Source organism: Solanum stenotomum, chromosome 8 (genome assembly GCF_019186545.1).
Source record: "Solanum stenotomum isolate F172 chromosome 8, ASM1918654v1, whole genome shotgun sequence".
Lineage (NCBI taxonomy): Eukaryota > Viridiplantae > Streptophyta > Magnoliopsida > Solanales > Solanaceae > Solanum > Solanum stenotomum.
This window is the reverse complement of record NC_064289.1, coordinates 35,700,924-35,722,244: the sequence shown is the minus strand read 5'-3', so window position 1 is coordinate 35,722,244 and position 21,321 is coordinate 35,700,924. Positions and strand designations below refer to the sequence as shown.

At 36.6% G+C, this 21,321-nt stretch overlaps 1 protein-coding gene across 4 annotated transcripts in view; it reads right to left on the bottom strand.

The window, feature by feature from the left end:
• Nucleotides 1–21,321, bottom strand: part of LOC125873372 (uncharacterized) — a 38,355-nt gene that overhangs the window by 536 nt on the left and 16,498 nt on the right. For 3 of the 4 annotated variants that reach the window (XM_049554296.1, XM_049554297.1, XM_049554298.1), the window contains exons 6-8: nt 20,479–20,586; nt 6,747–6,827; nt 467–589 (exon numbers count right to left, since the gene is read on the bottom strand). In XM_049554296.1, the coding sequence (XP_049410253.1) occupies nt 467–589; nt 6,747–6,827; nt 20,479–20,586 (312 nt within the window). The remainder of the gene's footprint in view (nt 1–466; nt 590–6,746; nt 6,828–20,478; nt 20,587–21,321) is intronic. The other variant, XM_049554299.1, reaches the window with a different exon arrangement.

Below are 21,321 nucleotides of genomic sequence, written 5' to 3'. Positions count from 1 at the left end.
CCCCACCCCAAAAGAAACCCAAGGTTCTTGATGGGCTAAGTTCTTCTAAAGTACCTGCGCCACAAGTTTCCTTGAGTAATTATGATAAGAGGAGTCATAGTGGTTACAACACATACTTAGCTTGCACAAATGTGAATTTGAAGGTTAGACTAGTTTTCTTTAAAAGCCACACTAAACCTGTCCATATCCAACAAAGCCTGCTTCTATAGAGATGCAAAGCTGCAGAGTCCACATGCTACTTTTTTTATACGTTGTGTCCCTCAATGAGTCAAACTTTAGCAGGATGTATTCAAAAGGTGCAAAATAAATGCTCCCCTCAATGAGTCAAAGTTTAGATGGATGCATTATCAAAGTGCAACATCTTCAATAAAAATTAAAGTGAAATAAAAAGATTTTACGATTCATTTTCAAATATAGCTTCTAAATGTATTATGCTTTCTTCAGATCATATTAATAGGGACCATACCTGGAAAGCCTCTAAGATAGAATTGTAATGCCTTTGCTCTGAAACTGCAGCTGCATATTGCCCCTTGAGAGCTTCATGAGCTTTCTGCTCCGACTGTAGAGCAATTTGCACCTTTTCCAGCTTCTGGGATATGCAGCTCACTAGTAAGTGTTCATATTACAGACCATACAAGAGCCACTAAGAAATAGTTTGATCTTTTAATGCTTATGCTGAAATTTGTTTCGGATGAGAGAAAAGCGTAGGCAATAGGCAAGAGCAAATATAAATGGCAGAAATATAACTGTCAGTGAAAAAATGGAATATGACACAGAGAAGATCCAGTACTCCTCTACACAACTTGCCAAAAGGAAAATAGGCAATGCAAGAGCCATCGAGGAGATCTTCAAGCTTTCCTTTTAAAGGCATTATTGGTTTCATGAAAGGTACCCCCAATGTCACTTACACTCCCACTGAATTAATTACTATCATGCAGGGATTAAAGATTGCTTTACAACATAATCCTACTCCCATTGAAATAGCCTCAGATTCATCTGAGGTAATCAACATGCTACAAAATGGACATCTGACTTACTGTCCGTCAATCTCCAAATGCAAGTCATAGATGTGTTGGTGTTTTTTCAAAAGTGGGGCAGCACAAAAAGATTAAAAATGTCTCTCAATGGATTGAAATGACTTTCAATAGCTTTCAATAAATTTATTAAGCATTGAGGGGCTTTAAATAGCCAACATAAAACATATAATCTGCATAATTTAAAATTTAAACAACCTAAAATATCTCAACAACATAAACAAACTAACTAAAATTCAAAATTCAAATTTATTCAAACTAATAACTTATTTTGCTAAAAGTTACTGCAGTAACTAAAAGCAAACTTCAACACTCCTCCTTTGCTTTAGTTACTGCAATTGAAAAAAATGCTCCTCAATTTTTGCTTTGGTAGTTGATGCTGAATTTTTTTTCATTGTTTTTGAACTTGCAAATTTTCTTCTTTTGATTTTGTTCTTCAAAAACACATGCGATGACATTGTCTTGTGTAGAAGTTTTTTTGAAAGTGCTTTAATCTGAACTTTTGTATGATTTGCAGAGAGAGGTTGTAAGGGTTTTTCTTCCATCACAACCTCACATATCACATAGGTTTCAAAATATGATTTTATTCTCAAAGACCAAATTTGATAGTTTTCGTCTGTGAAAATTTGTGGGGCATTCAAAGAGAGACAACTGCTTGCCATTATTTTGGTTAAAAAATGATTTAGAAAAGCCTGTGCGTTGAAAAAAGCACGGGTTGAAACGGTAGCCTTGATGGGTTAAGTAGCCCTGATGGGTTAAAAAGGTAGCCCTTACGGGTTAAAAATGTATGGTAGTTTTTGGAAGATTTCACAGATCCCTTAAGATCAATGAAGCTCTTGATACCACTGTTGGTGTTTTTTTAAAAGTGGGGCAGCACAAAAAGATTAAAAATGCCTCTCAATGGATTGAAATGACTTTCAATAATTTTATTAAGCATTGAGGGGCTTTAAATAGCCAACATAAAACATATAATCTGCATAATTTAAAATTTAAACAACCTAAAATATCTCAACAACATAAACAAACTAACTAAAATTCAAAATTCAAATTTATTCAAACTAAATAACTTATTTTGCTAAAAGTTACTGTAGTAACTAAAAGCAAACTTCAACAAGATGCAGTCACAGGATAATCCAACAGTCAGTCACATACAGGGAGAAAAATCAAGTAGCTGATCTACTGGCAAAAGAGGGTGCAAAGAGGTAATGTTTAGATAGACTTAGAATTTTGATAGTTCCTCTGATGTTTGCCAACAATGTGTTTGGACAGACATTCTAGAACTACTTTTGCTAGATATATCTCGGGCTATAACATTTCATGTGTTGGACACATCTGGCGAACAAATTATAGGAGCAATGCTCCCACTAATCTAGAATTTTGCCATATTGGTATGATAATCCTATCCAGTTAACATCCCCTCCCCCCCCCCAAAAAAAAAAAACCGTGCCTATTAATAATCACCAATTCACATGACACTGGCCCCTCCTCCAAGTCAATTTTTTGATGAGTTATAACGAAAGCATATTCCTAAACTTCTTGTATCTATCTAAAGGATCAGAGTCTGTGTATTGATTTTAGTCCCTCCTCTAAACACTAAATTTCTGGTTATTATGAACCTTCTCATTGTTCTGAAAAAGCTTTTTTCTCACATACAGGAATTGATTAAATGCTCTGAAAAAATGAATTTTCAACTGTTCAAGAAAAGTCATACATGCTGCTCTTTTCTTTGAGGTATTGGTATAGAGTTTTAAGTATTAAACTCTCCTCTAAACATTGAATATACAGCCATTATTCCAAAAAAAAAGGGTATCATTCAATTCTACTAATGGACTAACAATAGCACTATCATCTAAAGCTAGTTCTGTCTCATGGTGACAAAAGGGAAATAAAAAGTCAATCCAGCATACTCAACTTGACTTTACAGTCTAGAGTTGCAAATTCAAGTTTCTTTACCTTAAGTGATAGGGTAAGTAGGAAGTAAAAAAGAAGAAATCACATCATATATGTCTAAGGTTCTCAATATGTCAAGATTTATTGAATTTGAGTAGGAAAGATACTGTAGAATACTCCTTTTCTTTAAATTTGCTTATCTTACTTTCCTTTTTCCTTCATTTAAAAAAGAATGTCTCTTTCCTAATTTGGCAACCCTTAATTTCAACATTCCACATTGCATGTTGAAGACCATAAATTTAAAGTGCATTTTGGTACATTGTATATCTTTAGTCAATAACCACAAGATTCAAGTCTTTTTTAATTTCTTAAAATCTATGTCTGGTTAAACTATGACAACCAAATGGGAACGGAAGGAGTATTATATTAACACTAGTAAACGCGGGAATTTAATATCATGAAACTTATAAAATAATACTTAAAACCTATCCGTCATTAAAACTAAAACACTATATTATTTTACATACAAGATTACGTATTAACGAACATCAATAATGTAAAGGAAAATGAAAATTATAACATCTTATCATTTATCCTTAATAACATAAGCATAAATTTATGATTGCAAAAACAAAACCAGGATATGTAACATAAGCAATGGTGTTAGTGAGCAACTCAATAGGAGCAAAGTACACGAATATTTAAAGAAGAAAAAGCAAAAAAATAAGAAGTTCAGAATTTTCGTTGTTTTAAAATGAAAGGAAATCCCTTTATTTACAAACAACAAAGGGTAGTGTGAACAAATGTTTGTTGTGCCTTATTAGAAAGGTCACAACTATTTGAAAAAGTTGCAACCCTTCGGAAAGATCACAACCTTTCATAAAAGTCACAACTTTTCATAAAAGTCGCAACTCTTCATTTAAGTCGCAACTTTTCATAAAAGTCACAACTTTTCATGAAAGGGAAGACTAGTTTTGGAAATAAATAAATTAAAGGAAATCCTAGTTTGTGGGAAGAAGAATAAGAAGTTCAAAATTTTCGTTATTTTAAACTGAAAGGAAATCCCTCTATTTATAGACAACAAAGGGTAGTGTGAACAAATGTTTGTTGTGCCTTATCTGAAAGGTCACAACTATTTGGAAAAGTTGCAATCCTTTGGAAAGATCACAACCTTTCATAAAAGTCACAACTTTTCATAAAAGTTGTAACTCTTCTTTGAAGTCGCAACTTTTCATAAAAGTCACAATTTTTCATGAAAGGGAAGACTAGTTTTGGAAATAAATAAATTAAAAGGAAATCCTGGTTAGTGGTGGCGCCACGTAGGCAGGCCTAGGGTTCTCTTTTATATATATGATATGATATAAGATAAAACAAGAAATTGTGCGTTTTTTTATAAAATAGTCACTAAATAGGCATAAAGAATAATAACCTAGCATATTACATAATTAAAATGACAGTATAAGGAGCCTCTCTTCTACATTGATAATAATCAATCCATTATGAAGTAATCTCGCTTGTTTTTTCTTTTTCTTTTTTCGCATCAGATTTAGTAATCAATATCAATTCAACTAATATATGAATTCTCTGTATCTAAGTGTTCAGCCAATTCACAATGATTATGATATTTTTCCGTCAATTGTTAATCTACAGCACCTCTTCTACTTTTTCCAAGTTAGGAACTGGCTATACTTTGTGAAAGCATAAGCAGAGCTTATTCTAGATCTTGCAAACAAATTTTTATTTGCGATCTACCATCACTTCATATAATACAAAAGAGCATCTCCTCTACCATTTGTCACAATAGAGATAAATGATGTTTCACAATACTATGTGATGTACAACAGCACTGAAATTTGGTGTAATATGATATATCATTTTTTGATCAATTCAGATTTTAGAACTTGAAATTGAGGGTGTCACGATAAGAGAAATTTTATGAAACTATTACACAGATACTATTTCCTCCAGATATAATAGCACTACAAAGTGTCAAAGCCATTTGTTTCAAACTAAAGAAAAACAAATAAAAATAAGATCTAACTCTTTTTTCAGTGCTACCTGAATAGACTGGTGAGAAAAGGAAAAGGAAGAGAAAATTATTTATCTTAACAAACACAAATAGAAAAGAGGCGGACATAAATATATTTAGAGTTCAACTTGTAACAGAAGAAGTGAAATTTATTTAACACCAGTAGTTCATAATCTTGAAATAAAGTAGCTTCTGACAATAGATAAATGTAACCTGACTGTAAAAAATCATTACACCGCAGATGTACATAAGTGTTTTAAAAAGAGTTTTTGGGGAGAATCAGGATGAGTCCCGGGGTGGGGCACAGTAAAAATGCACTGGGGAGACCCAGGGGTAAAAAAATATTGGGAGGTGTAAGCCCCATTGTTCTGGGCAGACGCCTAGTCACTGGGCGAGTTTTTGTTTTGGGGCGTAAGTCTAGAAAGCCTCTTCCAGATTACTAGAATTGCTAAACAAGTCTTTAATTTAATACCAAAACCACAAAAGTCGGCTTGTTATAAAATTCTAAAAAGTTAAAAAACTTGAAAGTCAATTTTTTATTTTTAGTCCTAATTTTTATTCTCTCTCTTCATCTTTTGTCAGGTAAAGGGGAAAATGACTATTTTTGCAATTTAAAAGCAAAAAACTTCATCTTTCATCACTTGCTCTGGTTCAACGCTTTTGATTAGGTTTCTTTCTCACTTTTTCTTTCTTTTCAAGTTCTTTTTCAAGTTAGTTTATGAATTTCTACTTTAACTTTCTTTCCAAGTCTGGTTAGACTTTTTTGATGGATCAAGTTCTAATTAGTTTTTTCATAAATTGATTATTCTCATTAGCATCTTTAGATGAAGTAGTTCTATATACATTTTCCATCTTTTTTATATTTATTTCTATGACATTAATTTATAAACTATTAAAAATTAAGTCTCTTGGGGATTACGCCCAGTGCCTTGAGGCTTATGTCCAGCGCCTCGAGGCTTACACCTCACCCCTTATTAGAAAAAAATATCCCCCCTTGCACTCAGTCCTTTTAAGACACTGACGGATATCAGTTAAACTGATCTCTTTATCCTTTTTATTTTAAAAAAAATTCTCACTCAATCAAATAAATTGGAGAAAAAGCTTATAAGAGTAACCATGACAAACTGACATTTGCTAAAAGGTAGTAATATAAAAACCTTGGCAAAGACTAAGCGCCTAGGACTGAATTAGAACTATTATAAGATTTATTTTCCTGTTTTTAAGAGTTCCTCACTCATTCAAAAGAATTGGAGAAAAAGCTTATTAGAGTAACCATGACAAACTGACATTTGAAAAAAGTAGCAAACTAATAATATTGGCAAAGACTGAGTGAATCCTAGGACTGAATTAAAACTACTATAAGATAATTATTTTCTGGTACTAAAATAAGAAAAGCTGTTTTCTTTTGGGAGTTTCTATTGAATGTATTTTCACTTTAAATCATTTTTCTTCTTACTCTTAGTTACATTGTGGCCCAATTTGCCAAAAGTAGCTCAGGTTAAAAGATGTTAGATTAATTTGTCTTAAATAATGAATCAATGGGTTATTTCAGATGTTAATAAATATCTGAAATATAAGATATAAAACTAAAAGACATGACATGGTTTTGTTAAATCATCAGAACATCCAGCTTTTCAACCACAGTGTGCATCTTTCCATGCACCAATTTTCTGTTCCATTTAATAATACATACTAAAATTTCAAATTTATCCCAAGCAGGACGACCAAGAAACTGCTTCACTCTCCCTTGTATATTAGTACAGATGCATTTCAAGAATGAGGAGCATGGATACCTGTTGAGTACCGTGCAGAATTCCTTCCATGGAATCAATTAGTTTCTTTCGACCAGCAGGGCTAGTAAGAGCATCTTTGAACTATACAAAGAGAGACAAAAAATGACAAGATAGAAGAAATCAACACTGTCTACAGAAAAAATAGGATGGATCAGAACACAAAGGGAGGAAGATTCAAACAAAGTTTGGATATCAACAAGAAATCAATGTACATTTACATGGTAGAAACCCAAGAAAACTATCAGAGAACTACAAAGTGTATGAGATAGATTACAAAGTATTCTTTTAAATTTAATCTGTGTTAAATCAGTACAGTTACACAAAAGAAGAGGAACTCAGAAAAGCAGCAAAAGTCTTTCCACTCTTCAAGAGAACAAACAACCAAATACACCTCGCTCACTGATCGATAATAAGATCAATAGGTCATTTGACATATAATTTGATGCATTTCACCTCATACTTTGGTGTGTTTTAAGTGCTTTCATTAGTGAAAAATGACCTATTGATCTTAAATTTGAGGATTTAATGTGTAGGAAGTCATGAGCGAAAAGGAAGAAAATTTGAACTGAAATGAAGAAAAAAAGCAAAATCCAAAGTAATTGCATGCGGGTTGGTGCGTTGCATGGTCATAGCATCGGCGACTGGCAGATTCTGATGAAGTAATTGCATGCTAAACAGTGAAGTAATTCCTCACTGCATGGTCATCATGTTGGGAGATTTAGTATCCCAACCTTTAGTTTTGAGTTTTGCGCTTTGGTTAATGGTTCGATACTTCCCTTAGGTGCATATGATGTTTTAGGACATGTTGGGATGCTTGGTTTGGGACTCGAAAGACTGGGGCGAGTTTCTGCATCATCGGACAAGATGCTAAAATTTTAACAACTGAAACAGGGTCAAGTGCAGCCAGCACTTAGGAAGTACGGCCAACACTTGGCCAATTTAATAGCTGAAAATTGGTAGATGCTTACCCAAGTGCATCCAGCATTGCCCAAGTGAGGTACTGCAGATATAGCCCGGGTTTGATATTTTATTTCATTCTTTACCATTTGATACCTGAAGGGTTTTGACCTAGATCTTCATCTACAAGCTTGGTGTAAGTGACTCCAACTTGGAATTAAGTCTATTTCATGAAACTAACCAAAGATCTATCATCTAAACATGGAATTAGTTGGGTAAAATTAAGGATTTGAGACATAAACCAGAGAATCACTAAAGTGAGGTTTTGAGCAAGCAAATGGACTTGAAATAAGAATCTAACCATAGATTAGAAATCCTTAGAAAATGGATAACCCGATTGTGAATCTTGTTTCGAGGTTTGTCCATGCTGGTTGGAGGTGACTTACACCTAGTCTAGAATTATGGAACGATTCTAGAGACATTGTTTGACCTCATTGAGTATTATTTTGGATAGGCAGAATTAGTGGGATTTAGGACGGAATCGAATAGCAAATACACTTGCGGTCAAGACAGGTCTTGCATCTCCTACCTTATGCAATTGACTGACCTGCTACTTCTTTCCTTCAATAATGCCTCGGCTTCACTTCAAGACACTATTTACCAAGGAAAGACTACTTTGTTTTGAATGGAAGTGGCAGGCTCGGTACGGTTCGCTTATCCATCGGCAAACAGGTGGCACACACTATACTCAATTGGACTATCGCCCAGTGAATCTTTCATAGAGAAGCACACCAGGTGCTCCCTTAATCTGCACTCCGGGCTACTCAAGTTCGTTTGGTAGATTGAGAGCGACAAAGGTGGTTCACAAAGGTTAAGGCTAGCTCGGACCGGGAAAAGTTAAGGATTTGACCTCAATGAGGAAACTTTTTCCAAATTGACTTGTTTTACACTAACGAGCGTACATGCGGATACTAGGGCTTATATGCTTTCCGAGATATAGGATTACATTGCTAGCTATGCTTAGCATGTGACTCCCTTTGTCCCAATTTATGTGGTACCCTTTCCTTTTTGTTCTGTCCCAAAACCTTTCTATAATTTATTGAACCTAGTAACTGTGTATGTATCTCATTCTTAGAAAAACAGTACAATGTTGTACTGAAACCATATTTACAAGATTTACTTTAAAATCCTACTATATTTTTCCTAAAATGAGTCTAAAACATCAATTAGAGATCGTATCATTTGAGTATAACTGATTACACCAAAAACATAGTTGTGAGAAATATATGGAAAAAATATTATTGAATTGTTTTTCTAAATAGTTACATTGAAACCCTATTTATAGACACTACATTGGAATCCTTTTCCAACTAGGATTCCTATTCTCATTCCTATTCCTATTCCTATTCCTGTTCCTATTCTAAGTAGGAAATACTTATTTATATTCTAACACTCCCCCTCAAGCTAGTGCATACAAATCATATGTACCTAGCTTGTTACAGATGTAATTAATACGAGGACATGTGAGGGACTTGGTGAAGATATCTGCAAGCTGATCATTTGACTTCACAAATTTCGTAACAATATCTCCCGAGAGTATCTTTTCTCTGACAAAGTGACAGTCAATCTCAATGTGCTTAGTCCTTTCATGAAACACTGGATTTGATGCGATATGAAGAGCCGCTTGATTATCACACACAAGTTCCATCTGATCAACTTTGCCAAATTTTAGTTCTCCCAGCAACTGTTTGATCCAAACTAGCTCACAAGTTGCTGTCGCCATTGCTCGATATTCTGATTCTGCACTAGATCGAGCAACCACATTCTGTTTCTTACTCTTCCACGACACCAAATTACCTCCTACTAAAACACAATATCCGGATGTCGAACGTCTGTCAGAGGGTGATCCTGCCCAATCAGCGTCTGTATATCCAATGATATGCTCATGGCCTTGATCCTCAAAGAGTAGTCCTTTACCGGGAGCTGACTTTATATATCGTAGAATACGAACAACTGCTTCCCAATGACTATCACAAGGGGAAGTCATAAACTGACTTACAACACTCACAGGAAAAGAGATGTCAGGTCTAGTCACTGTGAGATAATTCAACTTTCCAACAAGTCGTCTATACCTTTCAGGATTACTAAGTGGCTCCCCCTGTCCTGGAAGGAGTTTAACATTCGGATCCATAGGAGTGTCAACAGGTTTACATCCCATCATTCCTGTCTCCTCAAGAATGTCTAAGGCATACTTGCGTTGAGAAATAACAATACCTGATCTAGACTGAGCAACCTCAATACCTAGAAAATACTTCAATCTGCCAAGGTCTTTAGTTTGGAAGTGCTTAAAGAGATGTTGCTTCAAATCGGTGATACCATCTTGATCATTACCGGTGATAACAATATCATCAACGTAAACAACCAAATAGATACATCGACTTGGTGCAGAATGCCGATAAAACACAGAGTGATCAGCTCCACTACGAGTCATGCCAAACTCCTGAATTACTGTGCTGAACTTCCCAAACCAAGCTCGAGGAGACTGTTTTAGACCATAGAGTGACCTGCGCAATCGACATACAAGGCTACTAGACTCCCCCTGAGCAACAAAACCAGGTGGTTGCTCCATATAGACTTCTTCCTCAAGATCACCATGCAGAAAAGCATTCTTAATGTCCAACTGATGAAGAGGCCAATGACGAACGGCAGCCATAGATAGAAAAAGACGAACAGATGCAATTTTAGCCACAGGAGCGAAAGTGTCACTATAATCTAGCCCAAATATCTGAGTATACCCTTTGGCAACAAGGCGAGCCTTAAGTCGATCAACTTGACCGTCTGGACCAATTTTAACTGCATAAACCCAACGACAACCAACAGTAGATTTACCTGCAGGAAGGGAGACAAGCTCCCAAGTACCACTCTTATGTAAAGCAGACATCTCATCAACCATAGCCTGCCTCCATCCAGAATGAGAAAGTGCTTCACCTGTAGTCTTAGGAATGGAAATAGAGGACAAAGACGACACAAATGCATAATGGGGTGATGATAGACGATGATAACTTAAGAAGGTATAATGTGGGTTAGTATTTCGAGTGGATCGTATACCTTTTTGAAGTGCAAGCGGTTGGCTAGGAGGAGGCAAGTCCGCAGTAGGAGCAGGGTCTGGCGCATGACATGAATCATCTGGGACTAGGGTTGGACGTGGACGGCGATGATAAGTTAGTAGTGGTGGCACTACAACTGGAGATGTAGAAGTAATCGTAGATTCCTCAAAGGTTGGCATAGGTAAAACCTGAGGTATGGGTAAGACCATAGATACATCAGGATGATCAGAAGATGTATAGTAAGGTTGAGACTCAAAAAATGTAACATCAGCGGACATAAGGTATCGATGAAGATCATGTGAATAACAACGATACCCTTTTTGAACTCGAGAGTAACCAAGAAAGACACATTTAAGGGCACGAGGAGCTAATTTATCTTTCCCTGGGGCTAAATTATGAACAAAGCATGTGCTCCCAAAGACACGAGGGGGGATAGGATAGAGATGTGACTGAGGAAACAGTATGGAATGTGGAACCTGATTCTGAATAGAAGAAGACGACATTCTATTAATTAAATAACAAGATGAAAGGACTGCATCACCCCAAAAACGCAGCGGAACATGGGATTCAATGAGGAGAGTGCGAGCAGTCTCAATGAGATGCCTATTCTGTCTTTCTGCTACACCATTTTGCTGAGGAGTGTAAGGACAAGATGTTTGGTGAATAATTTCTTGGTGAGACATAAACTCCTGAAACTGGGATGATAAGTATTCTAAGGCATTATCACTACGAAAAGTACGAATAGAAACACCAAACTGATTTTGTATTTCAGCAAAGAAACTTTTGAATATAGAAAATAACTTAGAACGATCTTTCATTAAGAAAACCCAAGTGCATCTCGAATAATCATCAATGAAACTAACAAAATAACGAAATCCTAAGGTGGAACTGACTCTACTAGGACCCCAAATATCAGAATGAACTAATGAAAAAATAGACTCTGAACGACCCTCAGTACTACGTGAAAATGTAGCACGAGTGTGTTTCCCCAGTTGACACGACTCACAATCTAATGTGGATAAACTAGACAAACTAGGCACCATCTTTTGCAGTTTGGATAGACTTGGATGTCCCAAACGTTTGTGAATTAGATCTGGGGAATCTATAACGGAGCATGCTGTTAAGGAATTTGAAGAGGTTTATGACAATGACTACACTTGGATCGAGATTTTCCAAAACGTTCTCTCCTTCGTCGATTCTCCATAGACTGGTATGTATGCTGGAAACTGACAGAAACTGCTACAGTGGTCTGAAAATATTGGAAGCTGCCGGAATCTGCCGTAATCTGCCCACAGTGGCCTGAAAATTCTGATTTTACCAGGAACTTGCCAGAAACTGCCCTACAGTGGTCTGCTTTCGCCGGAAACTGCCTGTAAATCACCGGAACCCTAATTCCGGTGATCAGATCTGGAGAAAACTGACTCGGTTCTGGTCGGAAACACTGGACGACCCTAACAGAAGAAAACTGCTCGAAAACAGATGACCGGAGCAGCACTCACGCGCCAATGCGTGACCAGATCTTGCCGAAAAACTTCCACCTTCGAACGGCGCGTGGAGGCGTGTGAGGGGCTGTTTTCCGGTGGATCTAATTGGGGTTCGGTCACCTGAGCTTCCCGAGCCTCGTGATGGTGTTGTCTTTCGCACAACACCTTCAAAACGAAAGATGACACAAATCAGTCCCAACCGTCGTTGCCGGAATTTGACACGGTGACTTGAAGTTTCTCACCAATGCTCTGATACCATGTGAGAAATATATGGGAAAAATATTATTGAATTGTTTTTCTAAATAGTTACGTTGAAACCCTATTTATAGACACTTCATTGGAATCCTTTTCCAACTAGGATTCCTATTCTTATTCCTATTCCTATTCCTATTCCTGTTCCTATTCTAAGTAGGAAATACTTATTTATATTCTAACAATAGTATCGAAAGATTATTTAGCTTGACCTTCTACATACTATTCTCTATGCCATCAAACATCTAGATTCTAGAGTTCCTATCCTTCTAAATTGTCCACCAAATGTTAGCAGGACAATCCTCCATCTATCACGGTTTTTTGCATGCATACCTTCTTCGTCCCAACTCTGGTTTGCTTCAGTAATCTTGCCTGGCAAAGTGCAAGATATGCATATGCCCTTGAGATTTAAGAATATCCTCCTCAGTTGTCCCGTGATTTTACAGTGAAGAAATAAATAGTTAACTGTCTCAGCAGTCTCACCACAAAAGAAACATCTAGGACATAATGGTATCCCTCTCTTCATCAAATTATCTTGAGTCAGTACTGCTTCATTAGTTAACAACCAGACAAAACAGCCCACTTTGTGTGATATTTTGGTTTGCCAGATACCTTTCCATGGCCAATTGTTCGAACTCTGAGTGGAGGGATTCATCCAGTTGTAAGCATTACTCACCTTGAAAAGGTTCTTTCTCCATTTCCACCATAATGTATCTTTTCCAGCCTCCAAGTCATTGAAGTGATCTATGATTGCTGAAAAAGTCTGTCACTCTTTGAATCTCCCAATCATTAAACTACCTTCTTAGGGATGCCAATGAGACGGTGCGGGGCGGAGGCGGGGCGGGTTGAGCTTAACCCGCAAAAAATTTAAGCCGCCGCCCCGCATAACAATTCTTTTCATTTTCAACCCACCCTGCATAAACCCGCCCCGCATAAATTGTTTAATATTTTCCCTTTCTAGGTAAGTTTGATACTAAAAAAAAAATTCATAAAATCAAATTTATTCTTTTATTAAGTTATATTAATTTAATAGATAATGACTTAAAATTTTATGTTTTATAGGTCAATTGGAAGTATGTAAGAAATTGTATTAGTTTTGATTGAACCATTTTCATTTACTATCTTGAACAATTTAGTAACTTTAAAGAAATATCTTAATAGATAATGCTCTACAACTGTTATAACATGTAAAAAGTTAAAATTAATATTGAACCCGCATAAAATCGCATAGACCCGCAAGCCGCCCCGCATTAGTTTCTAAAAACCCACTTCAACCCGCCCCGCATAACCTTAAACCCGCACCACCCCGCATAGCCTTAAACCGACCTCGCCCCGCATCCGACCCAGCCCCATTGCCATTCCTACACCTACTGAAGATAAGACTCCATCCTTGAGGTGTCCGAGCTCTGCAATAGTCTTCTGCTGATGAAAAGTTAAGGAGTGTATGTCTGGGAAAAGAGCTCCCAGTTTGCCTGACTCGTGGCAGTCATCCTTCCAAAATCAGTTTTTTTCCCAATAACCACTTTGATCTTACTGTTGGCCTTGAATTCATTCCACAGTTCTGATAGACCTCAATAAGGTGTGCTTATCTCCTTGGTCATCCAATTACCTTTCTCTTCATACTTTGCACAGATGACATCCTTGCATAGAGACTAATTTTCATGGCTATATTTCCAAAACCATTCATTTTGAGAGCCTTACTCCGTATTTTCAGATTCTTGAATCCTAATACCCCTCTCTCTTCCCAACTGTCACTCTTTCCCACTTAACCAAATTATATCCCTTCCTTTCTTTATTTTCTTGCCATAGAAATTTCCTCCTAATTTAATCCAACCTGTTGATAATTGAAGTGCTGGGAAATTACGGCACATTTAATACTTTTTGATAAGGAATTTATGCAAGCCTTAAGCACATTTTGTATGATATGATGGATTTTTGCCAGTGTTTCAGGTAAACAACTAAAATGAAATGTGAAGTTACAGACGGATTAGTCCACGGTCCGTCAATGGCATTGACGGACCTTCATTGGTGCCGTGATAAGGCCAAAATCCTGCAGACAAGGACGAATTCAACCACGGTCCATAGAAGGAAATGACGAACCATCAAAGTCACCATAAATATCCAAAAAAAACCTGCAGACTAAAACTTTAAGGAAAGTGTAAAATTCAGAAGAATTTCACAGCGACACTACAGACCGTAAAATAGATCGACAATCCATAGGAGATCCTATAAGTAGAAGAATCGGAGACTTGAATATGCAGAGGATCCTGTTGATGATGAACAGGATGGCCTGTGGAAACAAATGAGGGGCCATAATTTCTCCCATGGAGCAGACAGCTGAAGTTGACTTTTCACTAACGGTTGACTATGAACGATTGACAAACTGTCATTGAGGGTTGCGGTCTGTTTGAAGCAGCGTCAAAAGCCTTTCCCAGTTCTGATAGGACTCATTATTTATTGTCTATTAATATTTTCCTTAGGTTTTTAGAACAGAATGTTGTATGTCATAGGAGTTTTTGCGATTTTTGAGTTTGTCTTCAAGTTTGTGGAAACTTTGCTACGCTTTTCTAATTCAATCTTTCAGTTTACTTCAATCTAATTCTTCATATGTATTATGCTTTCAGTTATTAAGTTTGTTTGTACTCCAATTATGACCAGCTAAACCTCTTGCTAGGGTTGTTAACCTGTATGATGGGAAGTTCTTAAGATACATAAATCGGTATACACGGTTAGAAGGTTTTTGATGAATAATTAATTTGTAATTCTCTCATAGAGATTAATGGTTGCAGAGGTTGATCACACCATTGCTCAAATTCAATTCGGAAGAGTGAGTTAGGTTTTGGTCGATTAATTATCAAGAACTCAATGCAGTAACCTTATTTAATAAATCTGCATAGGAATATGTTGGCTTTACTTGGCTTAGTATGATCAATAATTGATATCACTTCAGTTGTTTGCAAATTTAGTAAACGGAAAGTATGTTTAACTGTTGGAAACCACTAGATGTTAGAATATAAGATCATTGCTCATCAAAAACAACCTGACAAACTGCCCGTATCATGGGGTTGGAAATTAGGGCAATGAGAGGGCCAAGGAAGACGCATTTGCAGAATTGACAGTACTATGTGAGGAGGTCTCACAAGCCAGAGCAGATATTGCTGAGTTGCTGTCCAGATCAGCCCCCTTATTCGATGACCCCGCCTGTCATAAGCATCCTTAACAGAGAGGGGTGTGGTCCTATGAAGATCAAATAGAAAAAAAACATGTTCCATATTTTCTGAGGATACTTCACAGTGAAGAAGGAAATGTCCAGTAGTTTCAGCCTCCTTTTTGCACTTATAGCAGCATCTGTTTGGGAGTTGGATTTTCCTTTTCTTCATATTATCTTGAGTAATACATGCCTCATATAGAGTTGTCCAAGTAACACATACAACCTTAGTGGGAGATATAGAATAAAATGCATGGGAAAAGACATCAATTGGTACCTACTCATTTGCCTCCTCTTCCTGGTTTTGTTGGGAGTTCAATTTCCGCTATTAGGTACAATGAGTAGCCATGTGCAGACCACAGCATGCAAAACACCCACTTATCTGCATGAAGGCCCCTTTGTGGATGCAACACTATTGCTACCTGATGAGAGTCTTAAGAGTTATTTGCACCGGATCTCCCCCACCTCTATTAAGACCACCCCGGCTAGGTTGGTCCCCTGTGTAGTTTTGAAGGTTGTAACTGATTGTCCCTCCAGGATTCCACCTAATAATCCACAAGGCACTCAACAGTTTGCATTGCCTTGACAAAATTGTCCACCCTTCACTGCTGCAGCTCCAAGTGAGCAAAAGGCTTCGTCCCTTCCATGAGAGCAGAAAACTCATGCACATAATCCCTTATTGACTTCATTTGGTGTAGCTCCCAGAGTCATCTTCATGCATTGTACTACATAAGTCCTCTCATGTCTCCAGAGTGTCTTCACCAGCCCTAATGGCTTCATACTTCACTCACCACCAAAGCTTGGTATCCCCTCGCAAATACATGGCAGTAGTTGCTACCTTCTTTGCTTCTTCTAGCTCCCCACGGCCTTAACGTACTGGTCGATGTCGAAGATGAAGTTCTCAACTTCATTGGCATTCCGAGCACCGTGCTAGGACTTTCAGGAAGATGCTTATCATGGAAGAAGAGCCCAAGCATGAGTCCAAAAATTGTGGAGAAGAGTGGACTAAGTGTTACACATTTCATGGTCCATGTCAAAATCCCAGAGGAAAATTGGTGTCACATGGAGCTCAAAGGGAGCTGAAAATCAAGCCCACATGGAGTCAAAGGGTGCTGCAAATCAAGCCTAAAATAGGCTGAAATTCACGCCCAAAACATCCTAAATTGGGCTTGTGTTTTTGGAGTAAAACAAAGGCATTCTTTCCTTTTATTTTTTTTGTTTGATTGTTTGGCAGAAAGTGTGACATTAATTTTTACTTGTTTTCCTAGTTTAAAGTTTTCTAGTTAGGATTTACTATTAATTATTTTCATAAAAAAAGGATTAGAATCCCATGCTATTTGCGATAAAGTGTTCGACATCTCCCTATATTTAGCTGTGGATTTTGTTCTTTGAGTAAACAACATTATTATCAATATTATTGAGAGTTCTTTTCTTTAAACCTTCGTGCATTGGCTACTTGGGATTTACCTTATAACCTTACAAGAAAGATTTCTTTAAGAGATAAGACAAATCATGTGGTTGATATCTATGGTTCTTCTTTGAGCTAATAATTAGATAAGGTAATTTTTTTTTGAGACAAGGGTAACTTTGTGTTCACACCAAAAAATTCATCATCCAAAAAATGATGAATTGGAAACTTACATCCCACCCATGGGTATACTTTACAAGTTTCCTATAAAATCAACTAAATCTACTATATCCCCTACAAGATTCTGTTTACACCAAAAAAACAAAAGGCTTATACAATTCATTCTAATCTTCTGTAAGTTAGTCTTTTGTCCCTCAAAACTTCTTAAATTTCTTTCTTCTGTAAGTTAGTCTTATACTAATCATTTTAATTATTCAACTAGGAGTCTAAATCACTTGCATCTAAGTTGTTGAATTGAATTTACTAGTAAAAAGGATTAGTCTTATTTTGCAAATTAGGTCTACTACAATTAATTAGGGTTCTTAGCACTTTTTTTTTTTTTTTTTGATAACCGTCTGTGACCCACCCTTTGGACCAATCACAACCTTCTAAACTCGGGTTCTTAGCACTTCATTTCGAAGTTTGGAGATTCTATTCTCTAATTGCGGTTATCTTAATTCCATGTCTGTAATCTTTGTATTTAACTTCTGCATAATTTTCTTGTTTTTCTTCAAGTAACTCGATTTTTATCAAATGGTATCAGAGTGGTTCTATCAAGATTCCGTTCTTGATAATACGGGGAGTTTCTTCACCAAAAAATAAAAATAAAATTAGAACTCTAGGTCATCGCGGCCCTCTATGGAGCGAATCAGGACTCTTGTTTTTTCCTGTTTGTTAGAACTCTTGCTTATCGCAACCCTTTAAGAAATTTGACATTTATCAATAAAACAGGTTGGACCTCCATCAAATTACAGATATTAGGAACTTTCTCAAAAAAGTTCCAAGGTCTGTAATTCCCCTTAATGAATTGCAAAATTCAGCAATCATAGGCAAGTCAAGGAACAAAATAACAAGAGATTAGACCTACGTGTTGGGCCTGATTTTCCTGTTAATCATCCAGTGGCTCAATAAAAAATTAGGGACCTTAACACAGAGACACAGGATGAAAGAGAAAGCATTGTGGAGAAAGATCCTTGCAGACAAGTATGGGAAGAAATGGAAAGATGGAGAACCTACCACAATATGAAGCAACATGGGATATCTTTATGGAGAGACATAATGAAATAGCATATAAGGGGCCCTACAAAAATATTTTGGCAAGAAAGGTGATGGGAAATGCTCTACAATGATGCCTCCCTGACAACATACACTATATTGAGCAAGAAGAAAGCAGAAGTGGCCGAGATTGCAAGGAATAAAGAAGAAAGAATACTAAGGGATTTGACTTCTGAAGAAACAAACATGCCATACTGAGATATGAAAGAGCCGAATAGTTTGTTGGGAAATATCATATAAAATGAATGTCAGTCATGGAAAGAGAAGAACGATCATGTATTCAGTGTTTAAGTCTTTCTATAGTGACTGTTGAAAAGGGAGAAGACTCGGAAGAGAGTTTCTGCATACCCAACACGGATCCAGAGGGCATCAAGGAAAATTTCAATCTTTACTTGGACAGCAGAATGGGGAACCATTTAACAGGTGATCTTGAGGAGAAGAAAGATATCCACCTCAATTGGTGTTTCATGAGCAAGCACGCAGAGTGGATGCCAACCATTTACAACTTTGTTTCTTGGTTGCATACAGTTTATGATGTAAGATGTTAAGAATATCTACGGTTGGAATGGTGACTCCATTGACAATAAGAGAATTATTCCTGCATGGAAATTCAGAAGAAAGACAATAGAAGGGGGAATAGCGCCCTTAACATGGACAATTCGGAAAGAGAAAAAGAAGAGATTTTGAAAGCGGTGGAAAGTGCTTTCAAACAGATCAGCCTTTTTTTTTTGGTATACTCTTGAAGAACTTTTTGATATCCCTACAAGTGTTGATAATTGATATCTCTACACTCTCTGAAGAATCATGACCTTTTAGTAAGATTCTCTACATTTTTTATGCGGGGTTCCCACCATGTCAGTAGCATTAGCTTAAACAGAAAAAACATAAAAGTATTATATACACCAAAAGGATATAGGTTTTGTTGGTGTTTTTTAAAAAATGGGGCCGCAAAAAGAATGATTGACATATCTCACAATGGATTGAAATGACTTTCAATAGCTTTCAATAGTTTAATTAAGCATTGAGGGGCTTTAAATAGCCAACATAAAAAACATAATCTGCATAATTTGAAATTTAAAAAAACCTAAAATATCTGAATAGTTCAAACAACCTAACTAAAATTCAAAATTCATATACATCTTATACTAAACAACTTATTTTACTAAAAGTTACTACAGTAACTAAAAGCAAACTTCAACACTCCTCCTTTGCTTTAGTTACTGCAATTGAAAAAATGCTCCTCCTCAATTTCTGCTTTGGTAGTTGATGTTTGGATTTTTCAGTATTTATGAACTTGCAAAATTTCTTCTTTTTTTCTTTTTCTTTTTGATTTTGTGCTTCAAAAACACCTTCCATGACATTGTCTTGTGTAGAAGTTTTTTTGAAAGTGCTTTTATTTGGATATTTGTAGGATTTGCTAAATATTGTTGTAAATTTTCTTCCTTCACAACATCACATATCACATAGGTTTCAAAATATGATTTTATCCTCACACACCAAATTTGATAGTTTTCGTATGTGAAAACTTTTGGGGGATTCAAAGAGAGACTACTGCTTGCCATTATTTTTGGTTAAAAATTGGTTCAAAAAAGCCTGTGCATTGAAAAAAGCACGAGTTGAAAATAGTAGCCCTGACGGGTTAAATGGATAGCCCTAATGGGTAGAGTAGCCTTTACGGGTTAAAAGAGTAGCCCTTACGGGTTAAAAGTGTAGCCCTTACGGGTTAAAAATGGTATGGTAGTTCTTTGAATAATTTCACAAATCCCGTGGGATCAACGAAGCTTTGATATCACTGTTGGTGTTTTTTAAAAAATGGGCAACAAAAAGAATTGAATTGAAATGTCTCTCAAAGGATTGAAATGACTTTCAATCGCTTTCAATAGTTTAATTAAGCATTGAGGGGCTTTAAATAGCAAACATTAAAAACATAATCTGCATAATTTGAAATAAAATATCTCAACAATTCAAACAACCTAACTAAAATTCAAAATTCAAATTCATCTTAAACTAAACAACTTATTTTACTAAAAGTTACTACAGTAACTAAAAGCAAACTTCAACAGGGCAAACTTCAATAGGTTTCTTTTGCTTAGTACAATACCTGTGAGCGTATGGAGTTCAGTAATGATGTTTCCTTTAGCATCAATTCTTTTATCCCCAACAATGTATTGTAAGTAGCATAGTATTTACGGGTTTGACGATCCTTGGCCTGCATGACTCATTTTAGAGGTTAACAAAGTGATTGACAAGGAAGTGAAAAAAAATTTGTTATAGGAAAACTTATGCTCCTAGGGACAGGTCCCAAGAACCCTCTCTCTCCTACTTCTTAGGAGAAAGAAACCACTTTTTCCTGCAGTAACCTGCCGGAATCCTTCCTATCTTTCGCCTCTCACACAAGCTACCACTTTTTGTGTTAGCTTCATCCTCTCTTCTTTTCTTTCCAGAACTGATCATGAGGGAAAACAGAATATATTTCAATGCAGGGCACACGTCTTTCAACATTACAAGGTGGAAAGCCAACAACTCGGTGTGGTATGATTGGGTGGAAAGAAGTCGCTGGTTGATGGGAAGATCTTAGATGAGCAGTAAGACCATGGAGTGGATCTACATCACTCTAAAGGAAGCATCTACAGATCAAAATAACAGTCACTTTTATATGAGAGAGAAAAATGAGCACGGAAGATACATGAGCATCCTCTCCTTAAATAAGGAAGGTATTGATCACCCCTGAACTGGCCTTGAATGTGGGTTGGTGTGACATTGCTTTCAAAATCGAAAAATCCATTACGTCCTCTGAGACAGTAAGGACAGGTCCCCCAAGAATGACTGAAGCCAACTACCCTTATGCAAAAGCAGTACAAAACGGTAAATGGTCATCAAAGAATCTCCGAGAAGCTGAGGTAAGGAGCAAGAAAGGTATCATTGAAGTCTCTGCAAAATCTGG